General features: G+C 41.2%; 1 protein-coding gene across 9 annotated transcripts in view; it reads left to right on the top strand.

Annotated features, from left to right (window-relative positions):
• The window catches only part of LOC135500351 (ligand-gated ion channel 4-like), an 87,225-nt gene that overhangs the window by 33,375 nt on the left and 30,023 nt on the right, over positions 1-23,827 (top strand). For 8 of the 9 annotated variants that reach the window (XM_064791769.1, XM_064791773.1, XM_064791774.1 and 5 more), the window contains exon 3: positions 21,002-22,258. In XM_064791769.1, coding sequence (XP_064647839.1) covers positions 22,192-22,258 — 67 coding nt within the window. In that variant the 5' untranslated portion in view covers positions 21,002-22,191. The remainder of the gene's footprint in view (positions 1-21,001; positions 22,259-23,827) is intronic. The other variant, XM_064791771.1, reaches the window with a different exon arrangement.

Raw genomic sequence — 23,827 nt, forward strand, 5'->3', positions numbered from 1 at the left:
AAGGATCATAATAAACCATTAGCCTTCCATTACTGCTTCACAGCGGAGATATAACCAATCAAATATCAGTTATAAATCACGTGTTACCGACGCCATTAAGTGCACCATGGGTGCGAACCGACCGCTGATCCTAGTGAGTGGTCGGTTTTAATTGGTCGATATGAAGCTGAATGTTGTTGATGATTCATTAACGCCAATTCGTATTCATGGCTGCTGAAGCTTCATGTGATCAAATTGGATTGTTTCTATAGATTAATTGCATATACACATTGCTTCTGTCTGATCCTGTTGCCTGTTACGAAGTAATTTATGGCTGTATATTCTTCTCATCTGAAGCCAGATAGATGAACCTATTCTCAATTTTCGCTTTGTCATCACATTGCATGACGTCCCACTTCAAAATATAGGCGTATTTTTTGTTCCACCAGATGTGGTTGAGTTCCATTGTTGTCTCTGCTCCACAACCACCATGAGGGAGCCAATCAAAATGATTGAACCGTATCTATTGTAAAAATCCTGCGATAGAATGTCCGGAGAACAAATGAGTGCAATTTAACCGAGCCGTATACCATAATCCCCAAGTGTACAATAGGTCCACCATTTGTTATTGCTACACCGTGTCTAATTGAACAATGAACATAAGTTTTGTTCCGAATCAAGACGTTTTACACTGTGGTAATGGGCGGTTGAGGTTTTGCCCTTATTCTATTATACAGTGCTCAGAACAACGACATAACAATCTACAACCTTGTATATTCTGATACGCACTTGTGCACTCTTTTTGAAAGATATGTGAACTCGTGTAGAGTACCTTACGACGGGACAAGAAAGTACATTCAAACATAATGCCAGTCTGCGTGATTGTTGATTCGACAGTACGTTTGCGTGTTCACAAAAACTGATAACTCTGTGACAATAGGCTCGACCTATGGTCTTGCTTGGTACATATGACAGCTGGTGTGTCGCTTGACAAAGCACTCGATAAATCCTGAGGTGTTGATGAAATAGACAAGATACCATCTGAACGCGTTATTCATCATTTTATGGAAAAGAATCAGATTACTGATAGTCAATATTGAACAACATTTTGCTGTAAACATCTTTTGTATTTGTGGATGCTTTCACAGTACTATGTGACGACTGGTAGTGTACACGAAATGTACAGATAATTGAGGTTGGCTTGCAGCGGGTGTCCAAGAGAAATGATCTAAATAGAGAGAGGATGCCTGCTTGTAATTCTAGTGACACCAACCGTCACCGCAGCTTTCAATTATCTTTGTTAACACCACACACACTCTGTGGCAAACTGTAAGCCTTCTGATAAAACTCTTCAATTTCTTCTTACTTAATGAACAAAGGTAAGGTGCTATCTGTCATGTTTTGAAATAGTGAATATTTCATCCTGCATCTCTTCCAGTGAGAATATTATCGCGAGATAGAGCCCCGGGCAAGATATGTAAACAGGGAGTTCAAATAACACAAGTTTGTTGAAACATACAACATCGTGTCAACATCTTTATAAAACATACTAAGTAGAAAATGTGCTAAACAAATCCAGGAGAGATACCACCATGTTGGATCAGCCAGCGCTATTCTCTTTACTACGAACTCCAGAATAAGAAATAGTAGTACTAAGTTCACTCTGGCCATGGGACTAAATTTCAGAATTGCAGTGTGACCATACGTTGTGGAAATCTTCATGTAAGTCACGAAAATCTTCGAAAAACGTAAGCATCGATTGGTCTCACTAGAAATCGTCGTGTTTTCATTCTCATTGGCAAGTGATTGCCTTTTGCTTATGTGGCACCATCGCCGCCTCTTTCGTTTGCAAGTCCTACACTTATTACAGTTTCATGGAACTCTCCAGATAACTGCATGTTATCTGCAGCAAATTCACCCCTTGGGATATTGCGCAAATTAGCACAACATGCTCAGGATGAAGTATGGCCCAGGGTTAAGTGATTTGGTGGCGAAAAAAATGGAAGACAATTTGCTTCACTGGGAGATTGGCATATTGGTAGGTTAAACGGTCTGCAGTTTTAGGCGCTTGTTTCTCACGGGGGTCAGGTATAACAACCTTTCAAATGAAGTTGCTGGCATTTGTCCAGCTCACAAACTTACCTATACGTGAGATGTATTTGATACGCCTTTGCTCAATGTTTTCAGTTTCTGTACAAGACCATGCAGACATAGAGTCAATGGGGCTAATTGTACTAAGAACTTTGCTTTGCATATGAAGAACCTCTAATAATAATAATTCCATGGCCTGAACTTAGGGCCAAGTTCGTTCAAAATGAACTGTTGGATACATTTACTGGCGTTTAAATCCACAAAAACCTATAATGAGTGCAGCAGAGTGGCTGGCTTCATAGCGATTCCCTCTAGTCAGGCTCCTTGTTGTCTCTGCTACCATGAGCCCAGGCAGTCAGTCACCTAACAGCCCTGTAAATGATAATAGAGATGGATGGGACGGAAATTGTGCCTTGGGGGCAACACATTTGAAACCCGTCATAGCTGCATGGTCCGGACGTAGCCATACTCGATATCCATCAACGTATTGGCCGTATATTGCTCTTTTATCCACTTCTGCCGGTTCAAGAGTGTTGAAACGTCCCATATTAGAAAAACTTCCAATTTTCTTATAGTTGTGTTCGGACGTTCTATGTGTATCTGTCGAAGATGCTTGAGGTCAGCGAGGAACCAACCATCAGGTTATTGCCTCTTTCAAATGGCGCTGCTCTCAGCACTTCAAGACGCTCTGTAATGCTTCTGATATAACCTCAACCAATATGTCATGCTGCTTGATACCGAGAAGGCGCCCATTGAGTTATAAGCACCTAAATGAACAAATTATTGACGAATTCATCAACTAAAAGAAGGGTTGGGAATTGCACCCATTTGTTTCCGGCAAATTTTCCTTATCAACAACCTTGATTATACATGGATATTCCTGCCATTAGGGCGAAACAATTGAAGCAGAATTAGGCAATGGCCCCCACCCTGCTGTGTCACAATTACACGTCATCAACCCATCGTAACTATCCTTCCCATTCAGTCGTGACATTGATTACAGAGTAATTATACCCAAGATTGCCTCTATGGCACAAAATAGAGAGTAGTGGTTCACGGTCAACGCCGGTTCAACCCTAATTCTCGAGTCATTTTCTTCTTGACGTTCCCAATCTGCTTGGTGTGTGGTTGCTTCGAGACCGCTGCCGCAGATTCTTTGGCCTAATCATGCCACAATAGGGGATAATTAGGGCGAGAATCTCGTGGAATGACATCATGTGGCTCGGAAATTAGGGAGGATGGTCATATTATCTTTCCGATGAATGTAGCAAGCAGTGATGTTGTGCGATGGTGAAAGAGATGGTAAGGTCGATAGAGTGGAGCAATGGCGGTGCCTCTTGACCGGATTTGGGATCTGCGCCAGAAGAGACTAGGTTTACCTCTCCTGGTGAAGTATTCAATATTGATGATAAGGAGGTTAATGAATTTCTTATAACTTGAGAAGAAACTGTGATAAATAACATCTCAGTTGCTTCGTCGTCATCTCGTATCCATTCAGGAATTTCCAGAAGGACCTCGGAACTATCGTTCTTTTATAGAAGCCCCAGTTGGCGAACTAAAGATTTTTCATTGATCTTAAACTCGGTTCAGGTTCATATGTAATGTACATAACAGAAGCGAGTCAATGATCACACACAAAATAGTACTACAAGTACTTCTCTTGCTCCCCACAAATACACCACACGGAATTGTCATGATCCCTCTCGATCTATAAATGACATCTCTTACATGCAGATCGAGATATCAGCTGTGTTTTCAAACTGTTTCCTCGAATTGTCAGAATAAAGAAATGAATTCTTATCTCAGTGCATTTCACTGAAGAAATGTTTCCAGACGACTTGTTGTTTTGATATGTCACGTGACCTGCACAACAGACGAAGCGAGGCAGAAAAAGCAAAACTGATAAAAATCAGAGAATGTTGGATTTGAGTCAATTTGCATGAAATCTAGAAAAACGTCGCATAAGACAAACTTCATGCTCCAACAGGCTTATTTATTATACAATTGGCTCTGAAAGTCGACTTATCAGATTGTACAAAATATCCACTTCTTGGTTCGCTGCGGCGGTTGTTGGTACCACGTGATTTGTTTTGTCATGAATATTCATGGAGTTATTTGACATCTTTTGATAGGATTATTGATTTTAATGTAATCTGCGATATCGTAACAAGAATCTGCTTGCCGAATGTCAATATTTTGTGATTATTGTATCAATACTTGGCAGAGACAATCTGACTTTATCCGATGATGGCATTATAATCTGAATTAGACCCTGCGAATGGCAAACTCTCGAATGGAAGTCAATATTCCTGGTCAAGTTATTATTGGTCAAGCCAATAGATATATAAATTGCATTCCAGCTGGCTGAAGTGTACCAACTCCAGCCGTCAGTCTCAATGAATTCTAATGCGAGGGAGGCAATTGTAAGTTACTCCTTCGCCCTGTAACAAGCAGTTGTGATAATCACAATATCGGGCTACTGGTATGAATACAAAATTTAAAAAAATACGATTTTGTTAAAATGACTAATGCAACTTCTATCATTCTGTCTGCACAAAGTGTCGTAAACAAAAAATATTAGCCAATTAAACCCACGCCATGGTTTATGCTATCATTAGTTTGTAATAAACTGCAGCTCGTTCGGGATTCCTGCAACCAGTTGCAATTAACATTGTCACATGGCAACATGCTGTGCAGAAACAGAAAGATCTTCTGTTACGGCTTACAATGCACAATATGCACCAACATATACCCCAAAAAAAACATCTTAGATTGCAGATACAATATATCAGTTTGTTATCTATCCTGGTAGCTCCAATCTCAGTGGTTTATCCAAGGAGCTAAAATTCCTCCCCGTCATTCAATGCATCAAATTCCGAGTAACGGTCATCCGCGTTGTGTTTCCGATGACTCGTGGTATGCAGCAATGAATTTCACTTCGTCGTACATGTAGGAATAAAGTTCTATAAAACACTTTTGTGAAAGAATACTGCACATTACTTTCTTGGTGAGCTTAACCATCCAGCCACCAGTGGTTTTCAATATCCTCCGCCTCTCGATATGACGAAGGTGTATAAAAATCCTGAAGCTAAGGATACCCTTTGACTAATTCTGATTGGAAAAGTCACGGTCCGACACTAATTCTTTTTTGCCCCAATGTAGCCTCGATAATAATGAAAATGTTGACATCTGTAGATGGATGATGAGATAACAAGATAACAGGATAAGGAAGAAGGGAAAAAAAAGAAGAAAACTGCGGCAGACCCATCGGGGGTCGAACCTGTGACCTGCCGTTCCATAGTCAAACACTCATACCGCTGAGCCGTCAAGGCTTTCATGCAGAAATGGAGATTTTATTCGCCTCTTATGCAAACGAGCGCACCGCAATTGTGACAAGGTCGCGCAGGTGGCAGAGTGATTGTCCGAAATAGTTCCAAGTAATCGTATATTTCGATAGCTGTGCAGATTTTTCTCAACATATCGTATCTATATACCTCAGTGATATAAATGACTACCTTTGCAGTTGATTTAACGTTTAAATAGCCTGTTTAAAAAAGTTTTTAGAAATCGAGGTCAGCAGGGTCAGAGGCAATCAGTAAAGTGTTGCTCTGGCAGAGTCAAAAGAAATCGTTGTTGGCGCCGATGATGTCAGCAATATGGCTGATTTCCACCCCACCCGCGAGATTTGCTCTAGTCACGTCATGAGTACAACCGTGCTGAATATGTACCGGCTACCGTTCTCTCCATCATCACCGACCATATGTGCCAGTGCCGGTCGTACGAGATCGTTTCAATGAAAAAGACGCACGCCACTGCCGTACAGGTACCTGAGAAAACTCGAGCGTGTGACTGACTATTAGAGTCGATCGGCAATAGAAGTAGGAACGAGATATATCTTGATCAGCAGTTAATATACGTCAACGACCGACGTACCCCTTACTCTAGTGTGTGACTGACTATCAGAGTCGATCGGCAATAGAAGTAGGAACGAGATATAACTGGATCAACAGTAAATATACGTGAATGACCGGCGTACCCCTTTAAAGGAGATTAAGGATTCGAGCAATGGGTTTCCTAATACATTTGGATTTGACTTGTGTATTCTTCTCATTGTCATTGTTTATTGTTGTTTTGTAGAGCAAACGCGCTGTTGACTGATGATCCGGGCTGGTTCCATAAAAGGGCTGTCCCGCTATTGCAAAATTGCTTCGTCCCAACCAATCGCGGGTATTTTGAATGACCGAATAACTGCGGGAGACGAACGTACCTTTTGCCACAACAGCAATTAAAAATGCGACCTTAGCCGTGTTTCTGCTCGTGCCAGAAATACACAGCCTGACCTACATCAGGAATCATTCATAGGTCACAGTCTGTCTCATCGCTTCAATCACTTTCTCAGCTTTCAGCTCTGGCAGTCATCCATTCATCCAATCATTTCCTATCCGCGCGCGGCATCTTGACATTATCGCAATGAACGCACCAATCATGGCGAGATGAAAACATAGATAGGACGAATCACACCAGCCGATACTCAATACGTCACTCGTGCCTGTCACGTGACCTTTCACGTCATAATGATTGCTGACACTCAGTTGCCTTGAACTTTTCAACTGAGATAAGGATCACCCTTGAGCAAGGAGCGTAGGGGAATATACCAAATGTCTTGATTGCTTGATATCTTTTTTACAAAGTTGTCAGACTATCATTGACGGTGTATCTGTAGCCCGAAGCCTCCATTGGGTTAGAAATTGATAAACAACCAAAAATTACACCTTCGGCATTAGCAAATTCTGTTAAACTTGGATGATGTTGTTGATGAAGAAGTGCCGAGCGTATATCATTGTATTATATTCGTTTATGAACACTTATACAAGAGAAGAGATATTTGGAAAATCTTGGCGAGTTCTTCGTTTTGTAAGACAATTTAGATAGTTAGACAGTGCACTAGATGCTCCGATTGGAAGAAGATACTCTATGTGTGTCTCTCTTCTCCTTATCTAACAAGAACAGAGCCTTCTTTAATTAATCCATTGATGTTGAGTCTTTTTTGGCGTGTGAGCGAAATGAAATTGTGCAAATAAGAAGCCGAAGTTTCGTTCTCTTTAATTACAGTACTGGCTGACGTAGCTTTCTTAATTTGCTGAGTTTCGATGATGGTTGTGAAGCCGAGAGGCCGATCCGCTGTACAAGGGATAACTCAAGAGTAGGTGGGCAATAATATATTATAGGATCATCGTCTTACGCTGGGTGTGTTACTTTAATAACAAGCAATTTCAAAATCGTAGGCTGAATAGGATCACGATGTCACTTTTGACCCTCAAGTCATTTCATGTCATGTTTTCAAGCCTAAGTCAATTGACGAACATCCTGGTGAAAAGGACAACACTTTCACACAGCGGGAATCTTTTCATCCTCGTTCGGCTGCAAAGCATCACTCTTAACGGATAGCGATGAGTATATAGTTAATTGATTTTCTGATCTGGATGGCGTTGTTTTATCATCTATTCATTCAAATGCCTTATTGAAGCCAGTGGCTCTGTGGATGGACTCGTCGTTGGTCCTAATAGAAGTTAATTAAGATGAACGGAGCCATTTAAGTAGCGTGTTCACTGAGAGTACGGGAATCGCAATGGGACATTTCAATTGACGTTTACTTTCAGTCTAGGGGGATTCTGTACTACAATGGCTCTTCATACCTATTATCCCAAGGTATGTTCACTGCGTCTGCGTTAACGGTACGAATGTATTGACGACTGTTGCCTGCTCTTTTCATGTGTGTTTTTTGCATATTTAATCGTTTTCTATCAAGAGTAGTCGTTGAATGTGTTTATGTTGAATGTGTTAGAACTCAGTCCTACCCTTCTTTAAAGCTCTCGTCCTTTCAATTCAGAAAAATCAATACTGATTTCATTATCAGTTCAACTAGAAATAATATTTATCAACGGGATTTCATATTTACTTGTACCGTCTGTAAACACGACGAGTATAAACTTGTCAGGTTGACAGTCAATATGGATTCGATTTCAATCAAATGGATCTTCGATAAATATAGGATTTAATGTTTAATTACACTTAGATTTAGTTTTAATTTGATCTAAAATTTGCCCAGGATTTGTGACACATTGTTATGTTACACCCGTTTCAACTGCTGCGCGCATAGACGTACTTGAATATATTGGTTTTACACTATTAAAGTACTGGGTGCTCACCATCTACACTATGGTTCAACTAATTCGATCCAGGCTCCATGTTATGCACATAATCTTAAAGCACTAGTGGTAGGCGGCAAGAGTGTGTTGTGAGTACATGATACGGGATAAACGCCCTGACATTGCACCATTCGATACAAACTCGACATACAAGAAGCATCTTCAAAACTCCAATCAACGGAAGTTGAAGCATTCCCGGTGAGAAAAACCTGACTGGCTTCCCATCCATCGATCACGCGCCCTGACAGCCACATCGGGAAGCTGAAGAGCCAAGTCGCAAACTCCGGTCCCATCAAATGATAGAGATATGCAACATTAATCACCAATCTCTCGGGTTGTGCGCTCCCATTAGTTTTCTTGACATTCTTGATGTAATTTGTCTGTTTCTTGTGAAATGCCACTGTGTTCATTGATATACTGGTGCTGTATGTATTCATTATGATCATGATGTTGTATGTACGTCTTTATTGAAATTATGTGTGTTCTTGATTGCACCGAATTCCGTGGCTTTTACCTTTTTTTAATTGTTTATAATTTAGCAAATTATCCTAACATGTACGTTTGGGATTACTGTACTATGTTACAAAGGTGTAACACAGTGGCTATTTCTGTGACTATCGTATTTAACCGATGATCTCTACTATTTACCTCTTACACGTGTTTCCCCCGCTACAAATTAAACAGTTTTCGATATGCCTATAGGAATAATTCCATTGATTCCACGGTATGTTTCCCCAAATCACCGAAGGCTATGTTCAAAGTACCACAATTCTCTAGATAGTTGTCGCAATTGCAACCGGATGTTTTCATCCGTGAACCAAGGTCTTGTAAAGGGTATTCCAGCTTCGGGCTACTATAGGAGATTGATAACCACCTCAGGCCATCAACCTCGAATAAAAGCATATACCAGAGAGACACAAATCACAGTCGAGGGAAGCCACTGATGGCTATGAATAACACATTGCATCAATATTTAACCAAATTCTGCATCTCACTCCCATTTCCCAGGTCAGGGATAAGCCCAGGAGTATTTTATTTCTCGGAGTCGGGTGTTAGTCACCAACAGAAGCTCACTAGGGCCCGCGGTCAACAACCCGTTCGTTATTTCTCGCAACAGAATTCTTTAAAACTTTGGACACTGCAATCAACATCACACACAAATCACCTCGAAAACTGTGGCGAAAGTTCTGCATTTGATATATCTACATCAACATAGGTTTTTGACTGCTAATTTGGCCGTTAAAAGTGGTCGAACTGACTGCGACAATCAGCAAGGTCAAACGGTCTGCTTACCCTGTTATTGCGAGCAACAAGCCAAGTGCAAGATCACGCCCAATCGCCATCGAACGTGACTGCCGGCTCTGAGACAAATGGCCGCAGGGCTACCCCGTTAATCTAACTGGCATTAAGCGTACGGTCTTACCCATGCGTTAAACTAACGGAGGCTCCTTACTCATAAATCGTGACAGTCATATGAATGGTAGAAGCAGCAGTAATGATGCCTTTGGGAAAGGTTGGGTAAAAACGATAGCAATGAATCCATCCTAGAGTTTGAATCATTGCCATGAAAGGAGTATGAAAATTGAGGTTCCATATCATGAACCGGGCATCGATGTCCAGTAACGGTGTTTCCATATGTAGGAGGGCCACAGATGTTTGAACTTCTAATGATCAACACTATAGTACATGACAGAGCCGGGTTGACACTCCACCTGTATTGTATAAGTGAGGCATTTAGCTCCTTCCCAAATGAGTTGGCACGTTATTGATGACAGAGCGCGCATAACGACTTTACTGCTGAACCATCTGTTAAGTCTGATGAGCAGGATACTGTGACTGTCTTGTATTTAATTACGGAAAATGTTCTGCGTCTGTCGTCAGACTGAATAAACTATCATCTGCTGCAAAAAGTATGGATGTTTCCGTACTTCTGTGTTACTCTTCACTACATGGCATGGAGGAATAAGGTCAGCGTTGGTAGTCAGCGTTATAGACGCTGGTATTTTGCGGCGTTCCAACATTGTCGAGTCATGGTATGATTCTTATCCCAATGAGTGTTTAATATAACGGACCTGCTAGTACTACTGGTGTAAAATATAGAACTTTAACATGAATTTTGATATTGAAGTAACCAAGAATAAAAATAGTCGATGTGTGTAACATCAGCTGGAGAATAAACTGCTGTTACTTCGACGTAACAGTGCAGGCGCTTTGACAAGACTAGCTGAACAGTAGGAGTCTAAGGAGAGACTTTGGCCTACAAGCATCATATTTTTGCATGTCGCTTTTCTCGCAGTTGACTTCGAGAAAAGCTCATTTTACAGTCATTAAGCACCGCGCATATCCCTACCGTTCTAGACTCATAATCACCAATTTCAATTCGCATCACTCTAACCCTCCGCTTCCACCCCAAATGAAATACCTTAAAACGATAAACAGCTAACAGTTGTAAAATTATCCCTGAATTGACAATCGTGATTGATTTCTAATGCTGGGCCAAATCACCAGGAAATTTAATTGCAGTGCGCAGGAACTTATACCCTAATCTCTCGGACGGTGTTGAATTTAATTGGAAATTTGCTCGCACTCAAGATTAGTTTTATGAGCTTTATTTGGGGAATTATTTTGTTGACGAAGCTATTTAGGTGCAATACTTCAGTTTAACGGTTCTTCTCACTGATAATGAAATGTGTCTATATGTTTTGTGGCGGGGTTTTTTCGCAGTTCTTGTCCTTATGGGCAATTTCGACACGTAAACTGTTAGAAAATAAAAACGTTTCTACAATGCCTCAGCGGTATCAACGGCGCACTTCATCCTCTTATCACCCGAGCGTGACTCCATCAAACACCGCGACAGTTTCATAGACCACGTGTTGTCTTTATCGCAAATGCGCCTTTAACACAGCTGTAGCTACAGTTCAAATGAATAAGCTCCTATTCAAAGTGATTAGTCATCAATAATATCAACAGTTGCGTAGTCCGGTTATCATTGGAAGATAAAAACTCGTGTAACATATGTAGAGCCGGATGGAACGCGTAAGTGAAATACAAATGGATGTATATCAACTCAATAGTCAAAATCATAGCCCCGGAAAGAAAGGTACGGCCCGTCTCATTAGACATCATTTATGTACGGTTGTCTATATGATTCATTCGCGTAATATAAAGCAGTTACGTGTGTAAAAGCAATGCAATTCGCAAAGGTAGAAAATTTACTATGATTTTTAATGTTTTACGCAATGCTCTACTCTGAAACTTTTCAGGTTTGGAGTAACCAATCATGGTATTGATTCCAGTAAACGTTCCGATCGGTCTGCATCCTGACTCATGACTGGCATACGTAACCTGGTTTAGCACACCAATTCCATAGCTTTGCCCCTAATCGCCCCAAGAGTCCGATACAATTAACCGTGACGTTACATACTCTGCTGATAAACTTCTTTTACAGAGTTTTACGATGTCATCAGTTCGTTGATCATGCTGAGATGCGGCTAGTGCCCATGAGGTTGAAGTACGGTCACTTGATGAATCAAATTATTAGGAGGAAGGCTGAGATGTGCAAGAGTACAGGAAGAAAAAGCATGAAATTAGTGATTTCCGCTTGGCTTAGATTCATGGCCCTCTATGAGCCAGTTTCTCACTTTTACAAGCGACAGTTGTTAGAAATGAGGAAGTCAAATCTTTGTTGTCACCAGCTCATCGACTCAGTATTCTGTGAACAAAATACCATCCACTCAGAACAGCAATACGCTTTGAGTTTTCATCCTTCATGTGTCACCAAATCACTTCAGCCTACAACGCCTAAACGCAGCATTTTCGACAATTTAACTGCATTCTCTAGATTCTGAATGAAACCGTTTAATACTCCAAGCAGAACCATCAAGCAACTCTGTAAAATACCGAAATCACCAGACCACTTGTTGACTCTACTGGACCACTGCATGTAGTCCCATCTAAATGTCACCGGATCAACCATTCTACACATCTTCTCACCTTAACAAACACATTTGTCAAAATTATTGATTACTTGAATCAGAGTGAGTATAGAACTCTGAAGAAGCAAATAAAACCAATCATGCGATACTTGTTGACTTGCGAGCATCGACACTGGATGCACTTCCAAACCTGCCTCACTACGCATCTCTTCCATACGCCTTCGCGAACCGATCTTTCACCAAGATAATTTGATCAAATGCCGACACACGTTTCCTGACCTAATCCTAACCGATGAAGAGTCAGTTTAGCAAACAGCGGACCAAACGCCCTACCAATCTCACTATTTCCGCCTTCGCTGCATTTTTCAATTATCTTCCTCGGTTGTTTGTTGAACAAATATTAGTGTGACTTTAAAATGGCCGGGGAGTCATTCCGACGTGATATTGGTGATGGTCGTGACTTTGTGATAAGATAGGATCATGGCCCATGGTATTGTCGTCGGTCATTGATTCGAAGCGGCAAGGTAACATCGATGGCCCTTTATAGGTAACAGTGATTTTGTCCAATCAACTGTATTTGCTCCTCAAGCCGAAGTCCATTGCACAAGAAGAAAGTGATCTCAGGAGAAAACAGCAAATCTGAACTGTTAACACACGGATATGTTTGTTGTGCCTTCTATTTCATCGAGGAGATTGCTGTATTTGCCATTTACGTTAAAACAACACGTTTATACTCTTGACCTATTTGGTACATCTGGTCAAAGCCTGCCAAGCGTGCCTGTGCATTTCGATCGGTCTTTAAACAAGAAAACTGCACATCGGTTGTAGCATACTGGTCATAAAAGAGGAGTATACTATGGCGAGAAGCCAATGTCGACCGACCTCTGAGATAAGTGGGCAACAAGATCTATCCTTTCCGTGGTTGTGTCTCAACAAGTATCCTCAACCGTGCTCAGATGAAACCTGTTTTACCTACTCATCTTCCATCGTCGCTTGTAGGCGCTAATCTATGTCATTACCTCAATAAATATCGAGTGTTAAATCAGTGCATTAACTGGACCATTTATTGTGTGGATAGATAGTGATTGTGTCGAGGCATCGTCACATTAATGTTTTAACCAGATGCTTGAGAAACCGAATTGATTGAAAATTCGTTTGGGTACTTTACATGTTTAAAGTACAGCTGCACGAAAATGTGGAGTCTGGCATCAAAAGAAACGAACGATTACTTGAATAATCGCGGTGGTTCCAACGCGTTCGCAAACTCTTCACCACTATCTGTGTGTGGGATGGGTGAAGCTACCAGTAGCTCAGGTTGTGGTAGCTATGTTGAATTTCCTGTCCATCCGCTTTGTGCTAAAAAACTCTCCAGTGAATCGATAGCAAGTAAGATTTTCTTGACTTTAATCGAAGTTAACAATCCAGCATAACAACTGCAAAAAATCAAACACTACCTTTAAAACTACTATCCTTTCAACACGGAATGAGTTACTAACTTTATTTGCCTCGTATCACATTAGCAAATCTGAGTATCTCGGTAATCGACGCGCCTGGGGCACTTCTTACAAATCTCACCCTCTCGTACCTACCATATTTGTGTATACTCTCAAAACGATGTTTACACACGCTTGAGTGTAATTGACCACAGGGAAATGCACTCGAAAACAAATGAGGCAACTTAACATGATTGCCGCAAAGAATGACGACGTTGGGTCATCAGTTCGTAAGTCCCAAGTGCATTGGAGAAGCTGGTCGTTTAAGTCGTTCCATGCATCCCAGTGCTTCGTCCTATGCATAACGATCATTTGTGCGCGATTGCACAGCGCAGTGCATGTCACGATGCCCGTGGTGAAGCTGCCCTATGTCGTTCCTCATTGTATTGGTAGCAGTTGTTAGGGGAAGAGATTCACCCAAATCTTCCTTTTGCTATTGAGCCATATTTTCAAGGCAATTTGTATTGCCGGCGGTAGTAGTAACATCAATGGTGGATGATTGTTGGCACTTTGCATACCCTCATGAAGTAAGTGGATCAAAGTGCGCAGCGGCCATCACTATTCTTTTTATCGCCTGGCTTCTTAGGCAGGAACACATGTAGATGTGAAATTGTCTCCACTCTTATTCTCCGGCGCCAATGGTCCGATGATTCCATCCTCCGTGCGGGAGCTCTTTGTTTCTTTGTATCGCTTCAAATGCAAAGCCACTTGGGGAGCCATTCGATTTCGTATATCTATCAGAATGGCTTGGCAACATGGTCTCCATTTATCCCAATTTGTGGCAGTCATTACAACTAATGACTGTTTCTACCTTGCCTTAGTACAACTCTTGTGAAAATAAGCAAACCACAAAAAGCTAGACTGTCATTATATCCATTCCATTTTCGTCGGGCTTACTACGATTGATCTTGAAAGTTTACATTCAAATACCAGTCCCCGCGTAGGTTGCTAGAAAGGTGTTTCGGTACTGTCCACTATTCTCTCTTCGTCTGGTGGAGATGGTTCCTTTGGCTTGCCCTTCATCTTCCACAAGGATTGGACAGTCGAAGCAAAGCCTCTTGCTCAAGGTTGGCTAGAGTCTGCAAGTTCAGACCCATGCATCGAAAAACTCGTAACCCTCAAATGAATACAACAAGTCGGCATCTGAATCATTCTGCACATCCTCCGGCTTTAGTGCACAAAAGCATCTTATCTTTGGCTCGGTTGGATCTTTACCACTGAGAACCACTGAGATAGTCTTTATACTAAGATAAGCACCCTCGTCCTATGGGATGCGAATGAGTTGAGATAACATGCCAGGCACGGCCAGATGTCAGCAATAAAGACCCAAAGATAGACGAGGAAAACAAATAAGAGACTTCTTCAATTCTCCTAGGGTCAGTAAGAAACTTGGGCAAGATGACCATCCTGAAGTTTGAATTATAACTGCTAGTCGATCATTTATCATGCATTGTTTGAGGTTGAATACTAGTATCCATGGCACTCGAGGCATGGATACTGGGTACCTGGATTTTAAAGCATTTGATGAGGTAGACAGAGAAGATATTGTATAAAAGAAGGCGTGGTTGATATCCCCTCTGACTCAGCTGTCTCCGAATCGGCAACAATGTCAACACCTAGAGATTTTAAAGGATCTAGACAGTTTCAGCCAATAGACGATGCTTTGTTTCAAGGCAATGTTTTTCTCAGTGGTTTTGCCAATCAAAAACTACCACACTTTTTTCAATTAGCTGTTACGTTGTCATATACAGTTTAATTTGGTACTCGACAAGTATCCAGCCAACACGCAGAAGCTGCCCCATAAATGGTTAAGAAGCAAGGCGGCCTCAGTGTCTAATGGAGTGGCCAATATGATTTAGTGCACCATCTGGTCTGTTATTTGACCTGCGACCAATACGACCCTCGCTCAAAACGCACCAAGGTTACTTGATATTGGCGTAGCGATCCACCCTGAGCATTATCGAGGTTTCCGTCTGCCCTAATGTGAGACAAGAATGCTTGGAACTCGTCATTGGAAGATAATAGGCAAGAATTGCTAGGATCTTTGACTTGTTGATTCGATCCTGCCTCGGGCTGATCATCTGACCTTACCGCTTGTGGTATGTGGTTGGAGGAAAAGCAAAAACTGGTTCTGGTGTGGCTGGTGTGGCTATTATGGCTGTGGTGCTAGTGTGTTTTTTTGTGTAGATACTGATTTACCATTTGGTAACCTTGCTCCTGGTATAGTATTGAAAGGAGAACGAAAGCAGGGTGTTACCTCGTGTGAACTGTATTCTGCCTCAATAAGATATAACATTTCAATACGGCTTACTACCAACATCGCGAGCATGCATTGGTTGTCCACAGTTTTACAGAAGCCTGAGTCCAACGGGAGATGATTAAATTACTAAGCTGATGAATGACGTTTAGAGGAAATTATCCGACTTCGTCTTCATTTCTATAAAGTTGATGTTTTGTTACCAAATATTATGACCGGGGTTGAGCAAGGAGGAGGCCGGTAAGCAAAGCAATGATTGTTTTGACTGCGTTGCGGATGAAGCCAGGCATGCGAGGTTGGGCTGGGAACGAACATGGGGAATGTTATCGTCATTCTGTTAGTGGACGGTGATGGCATCGCATCAAGAAGTGGTAAAATCCTAGTCCATCGAGTTGGCCTCCGAACGAAAGTTTGGTAGCTTAAATATTATTATCCTCTCTGACATGAGGTATAATGGAAATCGTTTGCTGACATTAGCCAATTTCACGATGAGATTCCATGAGATGAAATAGAAATGCTGTAGAATAAACAGTACAATTATCAAAATACATTAGATGTTTTTTACTGCTGTCGACGTATTCAATCACATCAATAAGATGGCAAGTTCAGCCGTGTCTCATTCTAATAGGTCAATTGGCATAAAAGTACAAGTAAACTAAAAGACTGCATGTGGTCCTACAAGAATATTAAAACAGCTGCTGAATTGATATAATACACTATGATAGTTCTCTCGTTACTGAGTCATTTATCGTCCTTCAAATGAAATTGCTCAAATGACATTCTTTAATTCATTTCGTATCCTATAATTTGATAGTTTCACATCTCAATTTCTATGACTGGCTCCTAAATAAATATAATATATTTGGTGTCGTGTAGTCAAGTGTTTGTACCAGATGGTGGCTTATTGTCCCGATAGGCCTACTAAGCCAGACATCCCATAAGATCAATATCATCAGATGGACGCGATTGAATGCATATATCATAATACTTGATATGCCGGCTGCAGTAAACATCATTTACACGTCACCTCAATTTTTCTTCTGAGTCGCTATGAGGTCATGTCCGTTTTTCTCTAATTCTCTTTAGTAATGTTGTGACATTCCTCCGGGATCGTTGGGAATATTTTGATATTCTTTGGTGCTTTATTCCGAGTTATTCTTATCGCGTTTTCTTCACAGCTGTTCTGGTATTCCATCTTAGTTTCTTTCGACATTCACTGGAGAGTTATAACTGCGGTGAGTTATATCCAGCCCATATTTAATGTGAGGTATTTGGATAACTTTGATAGAAATAAAGGATAAATTATAATGACCACGTGCATGATATAAAGATTATGTTCTCATGGAATTCTTATCTCTTCTTTCTGCAACAAATCGTTTAGAGGTCATCTCCTCGCGCTGTTAGTTGTGGTAAAACATCTCTTCACAAATCAGTACACAGACTTCTATATCACAGGGTCAAAAAAAATGCTGATTCGTTCACCGTGATCGACCAGTTAACCAATAAATGTTTCAAAAAAGGATGGACATTTATCAGTTGACAGAAATACCGAATTCTTTCTCACGATCGGCCTAGGGCAAGGTATGCAGGAAAGGACACTATGCATAACGAGGAAAGAACAACTGGGAATGTATCGTTTCTGGATCCTTGAGCGAGATCCTTTCGTTTGCCCCCGACTTAATGACTGAAAATGGTCGTGTGGGGCAGGTTTCTTGCCTAAAAAGTTCAGGGTTCACCATATCATGTCTATTGACTTTTCACCAGGCAAAATACCTCGATCTGTTCCTTGCAGTTTCATACACCCCAAATCTCTCTCTTTCGCCACACATACCTCGTCTTCAATTTTTGACTTAACAACCCATTTTGATACGAACATGGAACCCACAGTCTCCTGTCCTCTCTCTGACTCCCCACCATCTCACCACCCCAATTCTGCTCCTCACATGCTCACCTGATCTGCAACTTATGAGTAAGCTGTCATCTCTGATCGCTGAACTGACAGCAGAAAATTGTCGCCGAAATTCACCTGTGCTTGATCAGTCGCTATACGAACCTGCAATCCAAGCTACTGCTCAACCGCTAGACAGCATCCTACTCTTCGCTCACTCCACGCAGACTTGATCTCTTATTTTTGATTAAACCCTCCCTCTCTGATCGCCAATTTGACAACCCAATCACATCCAATAAGTAAATAATCACTCTCGCGCCTGAGTCGACCAAACATTGATCTATTTTCTTTCTAACCATTTGATTGACCTGGCCCACCTGCTTAACCAAGCCTGCTGCTCAGCCAGACATGTGGCTAACCGCAGAGATTAACTTAGCGGACCTTAGGATGTCAGCTTGATTTGTCTTCTTGGCCTCACTTTATGTTGACGATATCAAGAGAGATGTGTAGTTGCGATCGAGCATTGCCATTGACTCTCACCTCTCACCTCTCAAATTCACATGACGTCGTTTGGAATCCAGGTGCGTCCAACTTCAAAGGTTCTATGAGCCTATCCGTTCTTAAACCGCACTTGGCATGACACAAGATGTTAGTTATGCCCTGCCAATTGATGATGAACATTCGGGGTCGCTGAAATACCAAACTGTTTCTCAGTTGTTCATGAGGCTGCAATCCTAGTATCAGCGTTGGCGGATTTACATCCTTACTGAGACTTATATTATAAGTCTGGGTGGCGTCGTTTACGTCGATATCACTAGTGATAGTATAAATTCACATACTGACACTCCGACCTCCTTACTGTGACACGTCTCCGTCGCATACCCTCTAATCATTTGAGGAGAGTACGGTTAGTTAAGCTGATTCACGAGCAAATAATGGGCCGAAGCCCTCAATCACGACCCGATTATCCTCGCATCGATTCGGACACAAAGCAAGCATCAATTACTTTAAGCTGGATACATAGCAGGATGACAAGTTCGACGCTGCCCTTCAATCAACGTGCAATTTGGCTGTCTTTGGTTCGCATTGCTTTATATCACCTCTCTTTGCTACAGTGACAAGTTTTGTGTCTCGCTTATGAATATCATCATTTATCTTCATTGTCCGCATCGCTGAAAACAGTACTGTGTATGGGTCTTCTGTATAGCGCTTTACTATACCTCTCAAACGGGATTTGTTAAGGTCTTTAAGGTAATGCGCGATGGACCATCCAAAATCGGCATACATATGTTTTATGTCAATAGAAACGTCATGTATGTGGTTCATGAGCGCTAGATCGATGGGGATGGCGTCAATCTGTTAAAGATGTCGCAATATTTGCTGAGTGCTGGTTCCTTTAGAGTACTGATCGATAATAAATACTCTACTACAAGCTAGTAATATATATATCGGAGATTTGAATTTTTTCCAAGATTCACCACCCTTTTGCACTTCAGGCTAGTTGAGTCAATATTGTAGTTGAGGTTAATGTAGGTCATGCCGTTTATATTAACCACCGTCATGATATCTGTCTGCATGTCCTCGGTAAATCAGTAATACAGCTTCTACACTATTCAATTACAGGTTAACACTAATGTACACTATTTATATAATTCCATTACCTTCTCGAACGGAAATACACATATGATATAGTAATGTGCTATGATCACTACCATGACTACTCACACACAGAACAGGGATGCACCGCTCTTAATCCTGACCACGGCACTTTTTTCGCCCCACTCAGCCGCCTCAGGAAATAAGCTAAGGGGCCACAAGAAAAACCAGTGTGGAGACCGGATGGCGGATTATTAGCTGTGCTTTACCTCTTCCTTGACACCTGCGGTCTATCTGGTGCATCTATATCTGGCGCATCATAAATAACAGAAGATGCATGATGGCCGTGAGTGTTTTGTAGTTTGCATTTGGAAAACAGGATCTTCATTGTAAAGGAGGAAATATACATATGTGTATACCTGTTTATATAGAAATATATAAACAGAAGAGTTCGCCATGTTTTAAATCATCATTTAGCTGTTCAGTTACTTTGAGATCCCTGCACACCTTAATCTGCGGCAACACACAGCTATCTCGAAACATTATGGTCTACTTTGATGGGAAATTGTTTATTTGTGTGTACGTTATTCACGTTTATCTCGGATGAAAGCTTGCTCGGGATGGGTTGCGATTAGCCACCTTATTAGCATACCAATTACAACATTTGCAAGCAGGTATATCTCACGAAATAAAGGAGAAACCATGAGATAGATTGAAGGTGAGAAAATTATTGCGTATACATGTATACTTTGTCTGATAGGGTGTCTATAGCGTAATAGGCCTACATGATTGTATACTTGTTGAGCAGTCTAATGGTGTGATGGATTTACTTGTGTTGGGATTTTGATTAAGTAAACAAATCTAGACTCTAAAGCTTTTTGCGCACCTTCAAAAAATTATCTTGCAACTTAACAGTAATGTCGTAATCTACGACCTGCAGTCTCCAAGGTACTAGACAAGGTGATGCTTAATCCTTGCTTATAGGGTGATTAGTAATTTTACCTTTACAAAATGCATGAGGTCGTGACACTTTAAGTCCCGCGTGACCAATATCTTCTTATAGAAGGAAACCTTTATATCAGCTACCATAATATCAACGTGACACGTTTTAGCGTAGAATCAGCCAAAGAATGTGTTTATGACCGTCTTTATCACTGTGTATGTTTTAACATAACCCTGTTTAAAATGCAGCTGATGTTCATATAAATGTCGTTTTTCCAGTAGGTCTATATGGTATTGGTGAGATTTTTCTTAACCAGAGAGATTGCTACAACGCCGATATATTGAAGTTATTCTCCTGAGCGTCAAATGAAATCAATGCAAATCTATACCCTCTGTAACCAGTTTCCAATAGTCCATTCTGGTCATCAATTGGAAGCAGAATTGAGGACATTTGGGGGGGAAAACTACCAAAGGGAAGTCTTATACTGCCAGAGGAATCCTTAGATCCCAAATGGGTGGAATGATAAATACTGGATGCTGTCATTCCTATTGTGTCCTTTCTCTTGTGGAAAGGATCCTGGATTGAAAGTTTTCTTCATTTATCTTTTTAGTTGACCCACTGACGTCACTTCCTACACCAGAACGTCGAAACCATACAAAACACGTGACCAAATAGAATACACTCACAACAACGTCGAAAACTCTGCTTAATTTTATTTGGAGAAACTCTCAAGATTCAACATTTTCAGAACGGAGAAGACTCCTCATTTGCCTATGGACGCCTGCTGCCGGGAAAGCCTGGCACTATTGGCGCACTGACATGGAGTGGATGAAATTATATGGCCACTTTCGGCTGCTGCAAAATGGATAAAATAAGCGGAGGTGGTGATTACTGTGAGGACGAGTCATCGTGAAAAGGAAATATTGTCTCTGGTCAACATTGCCATTTAGTCTAAGTTGGTTGATTCCGGTGTTGTGCCATTTGGGCTAACTTCGTTGATTCCGATTCAGACCATGTGTTGTGTAAGTTCGGGATGATATCGGGAATATATGGGATGCAGGTTATGCATACGTTCAGCGGGATTAGAAGCTAAAAGGTTTGCAGTGAGTTCTGGACTGGTTGTAAGTGAATAATATTCCTTAGGAATTTAGTTGTGATATCATTCATATTGGGATTTTGTGACTTTTGGTGTCGTCTGTGTCAATTTGATACTTTTGATTTATCGAACGCGTTGGATAACAAATTAATCTGTTAATTTATCCTACCAAAGGGAATTTACGTCAGTTGTACTGAAGCAGAAGATATTTGGATAAGTTGAATTGTTGTATTCTTGACTTAGTGGAATATATTTCAGATCCAACTGCTGGATGTTTACGCTGGAACTTCGCATCTGCTGCTTGGAGTAAATAACCTTAACCCCGCGGACTAAGACGGTGCGGCAAAATATTACAGTAAGGAATATATACTGGTGTTTAAGGACGTAATACTGCTGAGGGCGAAAATCAGCATCTGGCTTGAGAATAGAGTAAAAATCATTTGAACACAAAGTGTTGTGCAGGATTGTTAAAAAGTTATAAAATCGATGTGTCAGGTCTATGCAACTTGAAAAATACGGGTGAAAACGCGAACGTCTGTTGCATAACATAAGGGTGATCGAGTGGTGATCTAATACTTAATGATCAGTTTCTCATGAATTCTCCAGTTGACTTTCAGTTTGCTTGGATACTTCTAAATGCATCGCACGAGGCAGACGAATTGTGAGACATCATCGGTGAAAGTGTGCGGATTCGTCATCGAGGGATGCCGACACTAAAGATGGAATACTACCACGGGATATTACTCGCAATCATAGGAATATCAATGTGCGGTGAGTATAAGTTATTAATTCTCTTTTCCACCAGATAAATCTATGTGCCAATATGTTTGCACGAGACTCGCAAGTCACCATTTCTGCTTAGTTGTAAGAGGGATCAGGGAAATTTTCGTCGTCGTGGTCCTTCAAGCTAAAATACATCCTTGACACTCTCTGTCCATCGCCATCTGACTGCGGCTTTGCAAAGGCCCTGGGAACTGTTTTGATATGACGTTGGTTTTGGGCCTGAATCAATCCTATCCATATAGAAGAGGCATCCTTTTTCAGAAAGCTTGAAAATGTTCAAATACCAGAAAATGCCATCGATATTTTTGACAGCTTTTAGAACTTTTAGGGCCATACCTTGATTAGGTTCACGACCGAAGACTACAGGAGCCAGAAATGATCCAATTCTTGGCATCTCAAAAAGAAGAATAAAGTTCGTCCTGACATTCGCCTGATTGTTCAAACTGGCAAGTTACGCTCAGGAAGCGTCCCAAACTAGCCTTATTGATTTCTCGGTACAAGCTGAGTTATGGATGGTGACTGAGAAGGAGTGGGCGGAGAGCTGGGGATAACACGGATCTGACAGTTGATCAGCGGCAATCAATACACTCTTCATCATCATCTGCCCGCTACGTGGAGCGATTTAGCAAAGTTTCGAGTGACAAGGAGATGATAGCACACGAAAGGCGTTTGCGTAACATACCAATCTGTCTGATATAGTTAACATTGTAAAAACCTTATCATTATCGAAAAATAACCGAATTGTCGGTTTCGGACTCGTTTACAACACCGGGGTGGTTGATGCTCAGCATCGTAAAGGTGTTGACGGGAAGCCTGCATGAACAAGAGGAAGCATTTCCTCGGCAAATGAGGTTATTGTCGTCGGTGGGAAGTCGTGGTTTCAGATCCTTCTCATCAAACAATGTATGCGGCCTACTTCAAAGAATACTAACGAATTATTCATTTGAACAGCCGGGTGATAAGTATTCACCAACTATTTGCCTAACACTTCGTGTCCAATCACTTGAATCTGTTTCTATCTGTCCGTCACTGTTTGCCAACCCAACAGTTTATCAATTTGTCAATTGTCAACTGCGTGATCAAGTTTCATCAATTAATCTCGGGGAATCAACATAGCTCACCAGGTTCAATTGCTGACAGATTGAGTGAGAAAAACGCTCTTAATCCTAACGTATGTTCGCTTGTACATAGATTGATTGAGCAATGAATCAATGAAGTGTTGCAGCATCACTCGCTACGCCTGATGGATCTACATCACTGGTTGGAGTTATAATACACAGTGACGACGGGTTGGGTCCGGTGGAGAGGTGACCTAATTTTATGCATGTTATACCAGAGTTATACAGGGTTCACTGTGTCATTTGTCTTGAATCACTTTTCCCGAGTTAGCTGACTTAGGCTTGAAAACACGACGTGAGGGTGATAGGTAACATCGTGAATCAGATGTACCCAGCTCTTTGGAAATGACTTGTTCGTTCTTCATGTCACGCATGAACAGCGAACCGTAACACGTTACTGACACATTATACATTACGTTATTGACCCATTCATTAAATT

Source organism: Lineus longissimus, chromosome 16 (assembly GCF_910592395.1).
Source record: "Lineus longissimus chromosome 16, tnLinLong1.2, whole genome shotgun sequence".
Classification (NCBI taxonomy): Eukaryota; Metazoa; Nemertea; class Pilidiophora; order Heteronemertea; family Lineidae; genus Lineus; species Lineus longissimus.